The 13,490-nt window shown below is 45.2% G+C and overlaps 5 protein-coding genes across 5 annotated transcripts; 2 read left to right on the plus strand and 3 right to left on the minus strand.

Moving 5' to 3' along the window:
• Positions 1 to 798: 798 nt before the first annotated feature.
• Positions 799 to 2,060, plus strand: N7495_007911 (cobalamin-independent methionine synthase II family protein; the record flags this gene model as incomplete). The annotated part of the gene is made up of 2 exons (XM_057210562.1): positions 799 to 1,018; positions 1,072 to 2,060. The coding sequence occupies 2 exons, from the start codon at positions 799 to 801 to the stop codon at positions 2,058 to 2,060; spliced, it is 1,209 nt and encodes a 402-aa protein (XP_057060105.1).
• Positions 2,061 to 3,706: 1,646 nt separating this feature from the next.
• On the minus strand, positions 3,707 to 4,068 carry N7495_007912 (hypervirulence associated TUDOR domain-containing protein; the record flags this gene model as incomplete). Its single annotated transcript, XM_057210563.1, has 3 exons — positions 3,707 to 3,775; positions 3,837 to 3,949; positions 4,020 to 4,068. The coding sequence occupies 3 exons, from the start codon at positions 4,066 to 4,068 to the stop codon at positions 3,707 to 3,709; spliced, it is 231 nt and encodes a 76-aa protein (XP_057060106.1).
• A 948-nt stretch (positions 4,069 to 5,016) lies between these two features.
• On the minus strand, positions 5,017 to 5,739 carry N7495_007913 (ADP-ribosylation factor family protein; the record flags this gene model as incomplete). The annotated part of the gene is made up of 4 exons (XM_057210564.1): positions 5,017 to 5,058; positions 5,118 to 5,230; positions 5,287 to 5,592; positions 5,646 to 5,739. 4 exons carry the CDS (start codon positions 5,737 to 5,739, stop codon positions 5,017 to 5,019), a joined length of 555 nt encoding a protein of 184 aa, XP_057060107.1.
• Positions 5,740 to 7,494: 1,755 nt separating this feature from the next.
• Positions 7,495 to 10,596, minus strand: N7495_007914 (acetyl-CoA synthetase-like protein; the record flags this gene model as incomplete). Its single annotated transcript, XM_057210565.1, has 1 exon — positions 7,495 to 10,596. One exon carries the CDS (start codon positions 10,594 to 10,596, stop codon positions 7,495 to 7,497), a length of 3,102 nt encoding a protein of 1,033 aa, XP_057060108.1.
• A 2,170-nt stretch (positions 10,597 to 12,766) lies between these two features.
• On the plus strand, positions 12,767 to 13,378 carry N7495_007915 (Vacuolar membrane amino acid uptake transporter fnx2; the record flags this gene model as incomplete). Its single annotated transcript, XM_057210566.1, has 2 exons — positions 12,767 to 12,885; positions 12,934 to 13,378. The coding sequence occupies 2 exons, from the start codon at positions 12,767 to 12,769 to the stop codon at positions 13,376 to 13,378; spliced, it is 564 nt and encodes a 187-aa protein (XP_057060109.1).
• Positions 13,379 to 13,490: the final 112 nt, after the last annotated feature.

Genomic DNA, 13,490 nt, shown 5'->3' on the forward strand with positions numbered 1-13,490 from the left:
TATACCTAGGTAAGTAAAATAAAATATCTCTTGAAGTGTTGCTTTACATGAGCCCGGGAATAAGAATAAAGGCAAAGTGCCGGTTAACCCCACTTGAGCACTCACACTCAACCAAATGCATGTCCTCTGCATGGCACGTTGTAAGCCTTGACTCAGCCAAGGTTAAACTGCATACTATGCATGCAATTTGATCTTCTACCACTTAAAAGTCGAGTTTTACAGAACTAAGCCGGGAAATCCCCAAATGTGGATCTTTCACTCCCCGCTGGAAAAATCACATACAAAGTACATCTACGGCTTGACCTGGCCCCCTATTTGAATGCTTAAATACAGAGGAAAACTTAGTATTTCGGGTTTAGTAGATCGATTGATTCGTTTCAAGTACTTCTGGAAATTCTAGAACTAAGGCGATGTATATGGGGTACTATCATTCTAGATCTACCATGCAGCATTTGAACTAGGGCTAAATGTCCAGACATCCGAGATTATATAGTCAAATACACGACCTTTAGACATTCTCTTGCTCTGTACTATTCGTACTCCGTAACCGGACTCTAGTAAAGTCGGTGATTCCTTTATATCCGTAAGATCTGATATTCCGATAGGTTGAATGGGGAGAAAGAGTGGAGATCTCATACTTTTTTTCTAAGCCCCACCAGCGGCAGAAGATGGATGGATTGAATCCCCTCCTTTTGCTGTTTCTTTTCTTTTCTCCTACATATCCCTTATAGTAAGTGCAAGTCCACCATAAATCATTGCTTACAGTCACTCATTGCTTCCAATTATAGATATATCATAATGGCCCCTACACTCCCCCAGAGACCTCCCTTCCGTGCTGAGCACTTGGGTTCCCTCCTTCGTCCCGATGACCTCTTGACCGTCAAGGCTGCCCAGGAGAAGGGTGAGGCTGACGAGAAGGAGCTCGTTGCCGTTGAGGACAAGGCCATCAACGAGATTGTTGCCGCCCAGAAGAAGCTTGGCTACTCTGGTATCTCCGATGGAGAGTACCGTCGCCACAGTAAGCTCGGAAATCTTATAGCATAGATAACATATCATTGACATGGATTGTAGTGTTCTGGGGTACTTTCTTCCCCGGTCTTGATGGCTTCGAGGAGGTCACCGAGTTCGACGTTGATATTTTCCGCCCTTATGCTCCCGACATCGCTGCCTTCCTCGAGGCCGGCCACAAGCCCGGCGAGACCGTCCTTTGCACTGGAAAGATCAAGCACGTCGGCAGCACCTACGTCGACCAGTTCAAGTACCTCGCCAGCCAGGTTTCCCCCGAGGAGGTCAAGAATCTTAAGATCACTCTTGCCGCTCCCAACTGGTACCACTTGCGTTACCGTGAGGGCTCGTCCTACCCCAAGGACGTGTACAGCTCCGATGAGGAGTACTTTGGCGACATCGCCAAGGCCTACCAGGCCGAGCTCAAGATCCTTTACGAGGCCGGTTGCCGCAACATCCAATTCGACGACCCTAACCTCGCCTACTTCTGCTCTGAGAAGTTCCTCAACGGCTTCAAGGAGGACAAGCTGAACGTCTACTCCGCCGACGACTTGTTCCAGAAGTACATCAAGCTGTATAACGACAGCTTCATCGGTACCCCCGAGGACCTGCACATCGGTGTCCACCTGTGCCGCGGTAACTTCGTCGGCAGCCGTCACTTCTCCGAGGGTGGCTACGACCGCATCGCCATCAAGCTCTTCCAGGAGCTGAACGTCGCCACTTACTACCTCGAGTACGACACCGAGCGTGCCGGTGGCTTCGAGCCCCTCAAGCACCTGCCCACCCACAAGAACGTCATCCTGGGTGTTGTCACCTCCAAGTTTGCCACCCTTGAGGACAAGGAGGAGATGAAGAAGCGCGTTATCGACGCTGCCAAGATCATCGCTGAGGGCAACAACATCACCCTCGAGGCTGCTCTCAACCAGGTTGGTGTCAGCCCTCAGTGCGGATTTGCCTCTCACCGTGAGGGTAACGCCATTGACTGGGACGGCATGATCAACAAGCTGCAGCTTGTCCGTGACATTGCCAACGACATCTGGCCTAACCAGCCGTAGATGGACTTGAAGTTGTAAAAAAAAGTTAAAGCTATATATATAAATTTCTATCTTTGTCAACGACAAAGAGGCGTCATTCCTCTCCGCTTATTCAACAATGCGAGGAGGCCTGGGATTTTCTTTGTGTACAGCGCGCTGGTGGGGATTTTTGGGATGTCACGATTTTATCTTTTGGAATACCACCTTAACGTACGATTCTCGGATATAGTCAATGAATATTAAATGAACCAATGTTCATGATTTTGATTTGATTTGGTTCAATGGCACTCGTAGTCAAGTGGATCAAATCCTGAACAACAAGGAACACCGACATGCCCTTTGGGAGTAACAACCCAGGGGCTAGCTTGTCGTCCTCCTTAAATCTTGGAACCTCTCCTCCGCCACAGACAGCACGATATCTTCGGGTGTAATCCCCTAAATTCTTGATCGGCCATTTTCATGCCAACCACGCCAATGACCGATATAGGGTTTGTTGCTGTTTTGATCTTAGTGAATACACTTTCATTTGGCACCAGCAGAGTAATAGGCCGATTGAGCTTGGCGTCTACCTAGGTATGGTGGTAATGTTGAATCATGCTTCAACCTCTGGCCTGGTAATGGATGATATCGCGACCTCGGGAGCTTCTTGTCACTATTCCTGGGCCTTGCTGTCTGTACCACTTCATCGGATATCTTTCTAAGGTGTTAGTTGTCCCTGGTCAGACACCGGTCCGAAATATCCCATGCGGTTGCTCAACACCTCCATACGCTCAGCAAACAAAGCGTGTACTTGCCTGAGATTGTCGCTGCTACTCCTGCTGGTATAGCGCCTGTTCATCGTGTGGTTGCTGCTGGTACTGCTGGTAGCGTGGGCACTGATACTATCCATGGCTAACCTGTTGGCACCAGTGACAGTGAATCTCTATCTTGGCTTGAATAGGAAAATCAGAAAAGTGGATTAGTAACGATGGATGAAGAAGAAACAAGAAGGGTAAAAACCTAAGTTGATTTTTAATTTCCATTGAATCTACCTACCTTACTGTCACTTCTACTTTGGACAAATGGATGGTAATTTCTTTTTCAAGCCTGGTTGATTCATCGAACTTCAATATTTCTATCCTGTATTGAAATCGTTCTAATCATCCAAAGCTTTCTTTTGTCATTGAAAGGTGCACATCTCAGGAGATACTTCCTATTTCGGGACTTTTGTATTTGATATTCACCTTTCGGATTGGAAATTTTGATATTTTAAAGCCTGACATGAATAAAATTGACAGCACAACCTTCTGCTTTCCCGTCTATAATGTTACCTACGTGCGAAGATGACAAGATTATAATTCCCTTCTGTGAAACCATCTTGGAGCCCTGGATGTCTCTTCATAATCCCATGAGGATTTATTGATCAAGAATTGTCGAACTTCATCGCTACGTGTCTGCTGATATGTGTATGCTTCATAGAATGCGCTTAGGGCTTTGGAATTTTGGAACCTTGGAAGCAACACTTTTGTTCTCTGAAGGCATATTTAGCAACTCGTTCTTCGCTAATAAAGTCTTAGCAATGGCAGTTATCTCACATTATCCCCTTATAACCCAACTCAGAGGTACCTATCAAGATGGGCAGAACTTCCAAGGGTAGAGCCCTGCAAGCAACCATTGAAGTGTCACATTTAGTCCGCAGGGCCAAGAATATTGCACTCCTTGACAACAGAGTTCTTACTAGTATTATCGTTCTCGATCTATGGGTGGAAACTCCAGTTAGTAAAATCAATGCTAGTATACGTCGCTTGTCAAGAATACCTGGTAGCGCGGCTCTTGCTCCATAGCCGTCATACTGCGGCCAGACAGTGTGGTTAGTGTAGTGGTGACGCCACGAATGATACCGGTGCTAGCACTGGTGTTCGAGTTGGGGCCTGCGTAAACATTCAATGTCAGACTTTGTAATTGGGCAGAGATCGTAGCGAATGTGTGTGGGTATCATACCTCCGACAGGCTTGTAGCTGACTCGGTCGCCTTCTTTGTAGATTGCCATCGTATGTATTGTGAGAACTCTTTCGTAATGTTGGAGTTAAAAAAAATATTGATGGATTCAGATTGGGGATCATTGGTTGGGTTTTCGGCCTTACTTAATATACCCTCAAGTATTGTGATTTTTTGATGGAATAGTTTTCCGTGGCTATGCGTCATGTCAACATTCATGTATCGCTGCGAGATTCAAACATTTGTTGAGACTGACGTCGAAATGAAGCTTCAGGGCTTTCATGATCTATATGACTTGGCGGGAATAATCGCCCGCGCCCTTGAAAATGATACATGGGTAATCCACCCCGGATGATAGTTCCGAGGGACTTTTTATAATCTAAGGTCGGTATCTAGGTAGACATCCTAAGTACGAAAGAGTGGGTCAGATGAAGGTCATCTTATTTTAGGTTCAATTTTCTGACCCGGCGCTGGGTTCACGTATTCACATCCTCATCTTTCGATGCATCCAAGTCAACCCTATACACATCAAGAATCCACAAGGAAATCACGAATCAAACAATGGCGACGCGGATGATATGAACCATTATAGAAATTAAATGTATTAGGTCGGATCTCGAGAGAGTCCTTGGTGATAAACAGAGGGGATATCATAGAAGTAAAAAGGAGTCCAAAGGGGGTGGAGGCCAGGCGTAGGAGAGACAAAAGAGACGGAAGGATCCAAGGGATAAAGACGAACGAAAAAGAAAGGAAGATAATTGAAAACCAAGTTGATGCGTTGACTTGTCATCAAACACGGACATGAAGCGAAAACGGATGGAGCAAGCAGTGTTGTTACACGAGGCGATCTAGATGATCACTTCAGAATCGCGGCGGGCATTCAGCATCTTGTCTGGGTGAACATGAGCAATCAACTGCGTAGCAAGCCTGGTCTTGCGCGTGTGTATTAAGCCCATTTTAGAATTGGTCCTTGGCGTTAAGTTTGAGTAAGCAGGTATGTTTACTTCGCAGGTTGGGTTTTAACATTATTCGAGAGCCAAGCCTGGAATGGGTTAGAGATGCCGAAATTCGATAGGAGAAAAAGATGATAAAGTAACTTACCAAGCCCTCAAAGATACCAGTACCATCGGTAGCAACACTGGGAGCGACATACCACAGCTTATCCTTCAGCTTTGTGAGTTGGAGCTGGTTAGTGACGTCCTCCGGGCTTAGGTCTAGGAATTGGTCAGTTCAGCAAATAGATTATCAGCCGATGAGAAGGAATACGCACGTCCAGGAACATCCTGCTTGTTGGCAAACACCAACAGAAGAGCATCTTTCATTTCACGATCGTTGATGATCTTGTGAAGCTCCGAGCGAGCCTCCTCCAAACGCGCCGTGTCACTGGAGTCTACCACGAAAATCAAGCCTTGTGTGCCGGAGTAGTAGTGTCGCCAAAGAGGTCGAATCTTGTCTTGACCACCAACATCCCAGACATTGAACTTGACATTCTTATAGGTAACACTCTCGACGTTGAATCCGACGGTAGGAATGGTGGTCACGTCCTGGTTGCTGAGTTTCAATTTATAAAGAATTGCTGATGCTGGTTAGCATCTGTTGTGTCCGGAAGAGCACGGAGAACAGGCTTACTTGTCTTTCCAGCAGCATCCAAACCCAACATCAGAATACGCATTTCCTTCGTGCCGAAGATCTTCCCCATCATCTTAGATACTGAAGCACCCATTTTGGCGGTCAATTGGAGTTGTAGTGAGAAAGTATAGGTGGTCGCGCGGGGAGAGTAGAAGGGTCTATTAAGGAGATGTGGACCGTTCAGCCAGATATGCAGCCGTAGACAAAGGAACGAAAGAGGGAAGTTGTTTGAGATCGAGGCGGGGAAAAGGGGGAGGCTGAGTCAGCCTATGGGAATGATAATTGACTTTGTACTCTTCAGTAGTTCCATGGCTACTTTTGATTGCATTCATTACCTTAGATCTTCTATTTATTGACAATGACCAGTCAATTGGATCAATATACCTCTATTTTATTGATCTGGCAGGTCACTATTCCCTAAAATATCCAAGATCATGGACACAGTGAGATTCGTACTTGTTTCAGACTCTTAATTGAAACTTGGACACGTACATTTGCCTGTTATCTATTACTAAACTCAAATTTGCGCACAGTGACCATCTTATTTGATCAATTTAATCTATATGAACTTTGAAACGCAAGGTGTGGAGATGAGCATCTCATGATCCAGCATGATGAAGTAAATCACCTTAACTACCTGTGGACTTAAGTATACTCCACACTTTAACTATCTCTAAGCTTGCCATAAATCCTTGTTTAACTACCTGGCGCAAGAACATGCTGTTGGTCTTGAGCTCCCCAATATATCATTATCTGGATATTGGCAACTTATAGGTGTTATCAGAGAAAAAAGAAATATTGATCTCTAGGTAGTAGGCATAGGTGTCCTCAATCTTGGAAGGTTTATTACAGAGTATTGCCTACTTATTTAAGTGTAGGTGGTGTAGTCTCGAAGTATCCACAACTCCACTTTGCCTTTCGTACCTCATTTACCATTTGCGCACCAACACAGTGTAGTCTATTATTATACTTCCCGAGGTTGGTTAGCGGCTAAGAAGAACAGACTCTCCCGCACAGCCTTGGAGTTCGCCAAGTAGCCAGAGGGATGACACTTAGCCCGATGGTGGATTCAACTTTAGTATTTCGATCAACATCCCAAGGTTCTAGCCTTATCTTAGGGAGCTACTCAATAGCTTCCCTTCTCCATAAAATCATTCGTTGAAGATGCAAGGACGATGGAGTTGACTACCGAGGTATGTACCGATAGCGCACTTGAAAATCTAACTAGAAACAACGGCGCTAAATTAATAAAATCTTGGTTCTTCCAAGATCGTTTTAAACATGGTTCATAACCTAAAAGCAGCGATAGCTAAGATTACATTTCCCCACCAGGGTACACCATACATTGCGACTATCAGTCTGCACAGATTATCACCTCGCTGGAATTATTCCATAAGGAATGAAATATTTGAAAGCTAGCGCTTGTTCAGCATATCAATCTTGCAAGGTCGTTATAACCTCAAAAGAATCTTGATATGGCACAGAATGTTGTATTCAAATTTGAAGTCCCAGTAACCTGGGCACTCTGAAGCTACTTCTCGATGGTTTGCTGGGATCTCAAACTGCCCAAATTTTGATACGTGAAGACACATTATATATTTCCCCAAAAATCTCAAGGTTTCAATTACAATTATAATCAATATCATCACCGGCCGTACGGTAGGCACATCGCTCAAGTGCCCAGCCTCCTCATGGTCCCAAAATGCATCCAAACATTAGAGAAGCCAAAAACGCAAAGAAGGTCAAACGACTAGAAGAATCCGAGATTGTCATTGTTCAAATGTTTCAGATGACAAGAACTTGGCCACTGCCATTTGCATAAACTTGCCCGTAGTCTCAACCTGTTGAATCACAAATCATTAGAGGGGTCAAGGGTTAGACAGTCTCGCTGATGGAAACTTACCTGGGGGTCCTCAAGAATAGTCTCATGGTCTGCCTCTAACGAGTGGCACTCCACGTTCTCCACTCCAACAACCTGATCCCAGCCGGATGGTCCAAGGGACTGACGGGGCTCCGTTTGCCATTTGTTACAGGCACGTTTTTCCGTCTTGGAACCATACTTCTTCACGATCTCTGCCTGTTCGTCAATCTTACTCACAAGCTTCTCGGTGGTTCCTATTTTTGCCCATATCATGAAGATTTTCACTGGTACATCAGTTGACCAGCTTGAAGCATTGATTGCACGTGGCTTATACTTGCTCAGCGCCCGGAAGGATTCAATGGTGTGCTTTTTCCTATGGAAGGGAAATTCGATATCTGGTTTCCCTGGGCGACGAATCGGTGGAAACCAATTCAACATGTCCAGAAGCTCAATCGTCAAGTCTGGGAGATTCTGTATTGGGCTTGGAAATGGACTATCTATGAGAATCAGTCCTTTAATCTGCTCTCCTGCCTTAGATAGCTGAACAGCTGTTTCGTAACTTAGGGCACCGCCCATCGACCAACCACCCAGAAGATAGGGACCGCAAGGTTGAATGGCGCGTATGGTCTCGATATATGCGGCTGCTGCATCTTCGACCGTCCAGTTGAGGTTTTCGGTCGTGAGAAATGGAGATCCCAGCGTGTATACAGCTAGGTTGTCGGGAAATTCAGGAAGGCCACTATATGAGAAGGCATATCCCGAAGCTGGGGGAAAGAGAAACAATGAAGGAGTTCTGGGATTGGGCTCGCCATGGAGAAGTTTTGAGAAGCATAACCCATGAGAAGCTGGAGATGAAGAAGGACAGAGGCTTTTCCTGAACTGTGCGACTGTTTGATGGTCGAAGAATAGCGATGGAGGCAGCATCTGACCTGTTTCTCTCATCACCCGGTCAAGGATTGTGATAGCCATGATTGAATCAACACCCAAATCGACCAGCCGCGTAGTTTCATCAATATCAATATCCCTTTCAGCTGCGATGGAGGATATGAGCAGCTCTGCCGTTTTCTCCGGAAATTTGCTCATTGGTTGATTTTCATACGACCCAGGATGCAAAACTTGTTCTTGATTTGCCTTTTCAATAAGCTGAAGTTGTTCCATGATAGTGTCAGCAGCAAGCCATTTAGACAATGAAACGTTCGTTGTCACATCCCTCCAAATTTTCTCCCGTATCAATGTCAATGTTTCGCTGTCAGCAAATGCAGAAAGCTCAGTATTTGCGGTGATGAACTTGGCGTCGAGTCCCAAAAATTGTCCCCATACTTGCTTGAGCTTCTCCTCATAGATGAATCGATCAGAGGAGTCTTTGACTCGGTTCAGATTTTTCTCGTCCCTATACTTCTGCACCGTCACCCGAAGCTTTTCCCTCTGAATTTTTCCTGACATTGTTCTAGGGTAATCTTCAAGCCCAAGTGACTGCAAGGGTATTATCTCAGCTGGCACATACATCATTCCCATGTTGGTGCGAATGGTATCTTGAAGGAATTTTGCCACGCCTCGATCGACAGCTTTGTTGACAACAGCGACTGGAACCTCACCAGCAATAGGATCTGATACTCCAACAATCTGTGGCTCGAGGATGCTGAGCTCAGGAACCTGGCTCAAACTCGTCTCAATAGCACCGGGCTCAATGTTTTCTCCTCCACGGATGATTGTTTCTTTATATCTCCCCATGATGTAAAGTTGACCGTCATGGTCCATGACTGCTTTATCTCCAGTGGCAAACCACGGATAATCATTACCATCGTCGTAAAATCGGCCAGAGCCGTTGCCCATGTAATGTGTGACTAGTGCGGGACCAGAGAAATTCAGCTCTCCCGGAACTCCCCTCGCAAGAGGAATAATACTACCAGGAGCACATATCCGGACCTTTGAGCCTTGAGCTGGCACCCCGATGGAGATGTGTCCTCCTTTGGTGATGGAATGAAACTCCTTGACAGGTCCAGTTGAGACTTCAGTTCCCTCTGTCATTCCATAGAGAATCTCCACAGTCGACGATCCGAGTTGATCGAAGCACATTCTCGCTAGATCTGGGGTCACAAGCGCCCCTGCCAATGTTATCTGCCTCAGGGAGCTGATCCCCCTTCCTTTCTTCACATTTCCGAGGGTAACAAGAGCGTGTACCATTGTTGGTACCATCGACATATGAGTACATTGTTCCCGTTGTAGGCATCCCATCACATCTTGCGGGACAAAGCTTGGTCCAGGAAAAACAACAGCTGCTCCACGAGTGAGGGGCGGTATCAGAGAATTGAAACCGAAGCCGTGATTATTTGGCACGACTATTGCAACCTTGTCCCCAGGTACCATAGTTCGATTTTTGTTGCGACACTGCAAGGCGGCAACAACCCGTGAACCTCGTGTCAAACATCCCTTGGGGAAGCCAGTGCTCCCACTTGTGAAGAGGACCGTTGCGTCTGTAGGATCCCAGAACTTCTGCGACGAAGTTACACAGAGACAACCCACATCTTTCATCAAATCCTCAAATGAGATCCAGTTGTCAGCTTGGCCACCCAAGATGATCCGAAGACAAGGCTCAAGTGCCAAATCATCGATCCGTTGAGCCGAATCACAGCTAGCAGCTATTATAACAGTTTGCTGGGATGGAAAGCTCTCCAAGACTGTTTCCATCATATGCTTGACTTCAGTCTGGTTTGAAAGGTTTCGAGGGTTGATAGGCACATGGACACAGCCCAGACGGTATGCAGCCCATGTGGCCATGACATACTCAACAGTATTAGGCAAGAAAATGAACATGGGAGATTCCTTGCCAATCCCTCTGGCTGCTAATGCATTGACAAGCCGGTTGATACCTTGGTCAAGATCTCGATAATTCCATCTCAGGTAAGGCTGGTGAAGGTACTCGTCGTCGTCGAGAGGTTGACTGCGGATGTTGTAAAGCTCTGCCGGCTGTTGAGTGCTTATGACAGCTAAGTTTTCCGGATAACTTTTGATTGCATTGCAAAAAAGTTCATCGAGGCTCGGAATGTTCTTCGACAATGGGATTCCTTTCGCTTCGCTGATTGGTGACATGTTTACCAGACTGTGACTTCACGTTCCAGGCTGACCCTATGAATCTTTTTAGCTGACAAGCAGTTGATACCTGGGTATGGCCCTGGAGACTAAAAAGGAGAGAGAAGGATAAACCAGACAGATATATGACCACCTGGACCTTAGACAGTAATGATCACAACATTCATTCATCTGGGTTGATTTGTCAATCCTTAAAAGTTACCACCGGAATAGCCCCTACCTGAGCAGTTGACCTATTGGTTAAGCTTGTGATATGTACCTACCTAGGTACACACATCCATGGATGTGATCATCTGCATAGCTAGGTATTTTACGAGGCCAAGAACAAAACAGATACTACCAAGTTTGTTTTACCTAGGTACTATATGAAAATCTAGACGAAAAAACCTACAGATGTGATAGATCGATGTTGATCTTGCTTATGCATGTAATGTACCCAGATAGTGGGGTCCTATTGGCGGGAACTACTACCTCAGGTCCTGGTGTCGGGACTGTATACACAGCACCTTCAGTGAATTTATTGTTGGATAAACGTGCCATAACAACGAAAATTTGACTTTCCTGTTGTGATATACGACTTTGAAAGAAATTGGTATTGAATGGTTATAACTTTGTCAAGGTCAAAGTTGGAAACAAGCCGCTTACGAAGAGATGCATCACTAAATCAGGGAACATGGATTTCCACAGAAAAGCAGCCCCACAGTTCAGCTGGTTGGCAAGCTACAACCGTGGAAAGCCTCGATTTGAATTTTATGATAGATACCCAGCTGCTTCCAAGACCATAAATCGCGGAACCTGTCAATATGAACTACGTCTATATACCCAATAGGTAGTGTTTCAATATTGTAACCCTTTTTCAAGGCAGGTTTATGCACGAGACCCCCGCTTTAGTTACTAGAAGAAGTTAGAGAATTCCAATGTTCCAAGATTTCACCTTCAGCCTAGGTACATGCTAAGTATGCATGCATTCATTGAGAAAAAGAAAATAAGAACTTGCAGACACTAGTAGGATCTTGCATACACGGCAAAGGATCAAGGCTAATAAACTTTTTGATAGACGTTCGAATCAACTCTTCAGCTGATGCATCAACATACCTGAGCATGGATCTTTGAGATATTTTCTTCTGTCCAGAGTACCTAGGTAAGTACTCCGTAGAGTCACGTATAACATGGATGAAAGGGGTACGGTACGCCAGTAAGATTGGGTGGGTAGGTAGTCTCTATTTTTGTCTATTTTGTCTTTCTTCAAAACCCTTGCTTTCAACAAATGGTCTTACTTTCGCCATTAATTGGCTAGATGTGCTTTTTTGTTTTGAAGTTTACCTAACTGGCATAGTCCATTTTGAACGACCCTGGGAAAAATTTACTGGATTCATTTTTCCTCAATTAACCTCGAAAGTCCATTTAACACTACTGTGATTTTATCTTTCATTCATTGCCTTCCACTGACATTGGAACCGTGCAAAATGATTGATGAGAACACGCATTTGATAGATCCTCCAAGCAATGGGGTCCCATGCCCAGCCAAAAAGACTGAGGATGTGGAAGATCCATTGGAAGAAGAAAAACCCAGATTAGACTGGGGGTTTTTCTTGGTAGCCCTCGTAGGTGGGTAGTATACTCCATGGTCCCTTCTTCCACTACTATTGACAGAGGCTGATCAACCCTGACAGGAGTGTTCATCTCATATTGTGCTGACACTTTTGTCATCTCTACGCATGAGGAGATTGCATCTAGTTTTGGCCAACTGACTATCAGCCATTGGCTGGTAACTGGATTCAATCTTGGCTGGGCAATCGCTTTACCGACTGTAAGACTCAATCTCCTCAGACTCCATTGCCATAGCCAGAAATACTGACATTGATTTGGATAATAGTACGGAAGACTCTACGATATCTATGGAGGGAAAAACACGCTCATTTCTGCTTATATATTATGCATAGCAGGTTGTGCCATCACGTACGTTTCTCAGTGGCTCTGAAATCCCCAAAGATACCGCTAACACATAAAAGTGGCCTGGCAGGGTCAATGCAGATCGCAGTCCTAGGAAGATTTATTTCTGGAATCGGGAGTTCTGGAATCACGGACTTAGTGTCTGTACTAGTCACTGGTATGAGATCACTGTCCCTACACTGGTTACACGGTAACTAACGACCTCCATTCAATAGATATGGCACCCTTGCGACAAGTTGCCGTGCTACGAATGTACATCCAAACCGTTTCTATGACAGGAGTCGGCGCAGGAGCACCTATTGGTGGGCTAATTATTAGCTTGGTGGGCTGGAGATGGTATGATAGCTTCTATCTGATGCCATCAGTGTTAAGCTAACTTGTCAGGTCGTTTCTGGGACAGACCCCAATACTATTTTTCTGCCTTGTCATGATCGCATGGAAACTTCCCAAGGATTCCTACTCAAAAGTCCACCAAAATGGCGCACAGGACTGTCATTTGGAGAAAAGGCGTATGGATGTTCTCGGCATCGTTCTTCTGGCAGGTGCTGTTTCATCATTCATTCTTCTTTGCAGCGCGTTCACAGAGACTTCAACTTTGGGTAGGATCAGATGGGCACTTGTGGCCGCCTTAATTATTTTCGGAGTCCTTTTTGTTATTGATGAAGCATTCTGGGCTAAAGATCCTTTGATTCCTCTGGATTTGGCCGCGACTAATGGAATAGGCATTGCATGGACTGCACAAGTCCTGCTTAATATTGGTCTCTTCAGTGTTGGTCTAGACTATAGTCTCTTCTACATGACGCCCGCTAACTTTTCAATTCCTAGATGATCACGAACATTTCTGAGTTTTTTGTTCGAACTGAATACGCTTCAACAAGAACAACTGGTCTTTACATGATACCAACCTCCATTGGAATGGTTGTTGGTTCTATAATTGGTGG

This window comes from Penicillium taxi, assembly GCF_028828555.1.
Source record: "Penicillium taxi strain IBT 34144 chromosome Unknown utg000005l_segment0_segment0, whole genome shotgun sequence".
Lineage (NCBI taxonomy): Eukaryota > Fungi > Ascomycota > Eurotiomycetes > Eurotiales > Aspergillaceae > Penicillium > Penicillium taxi.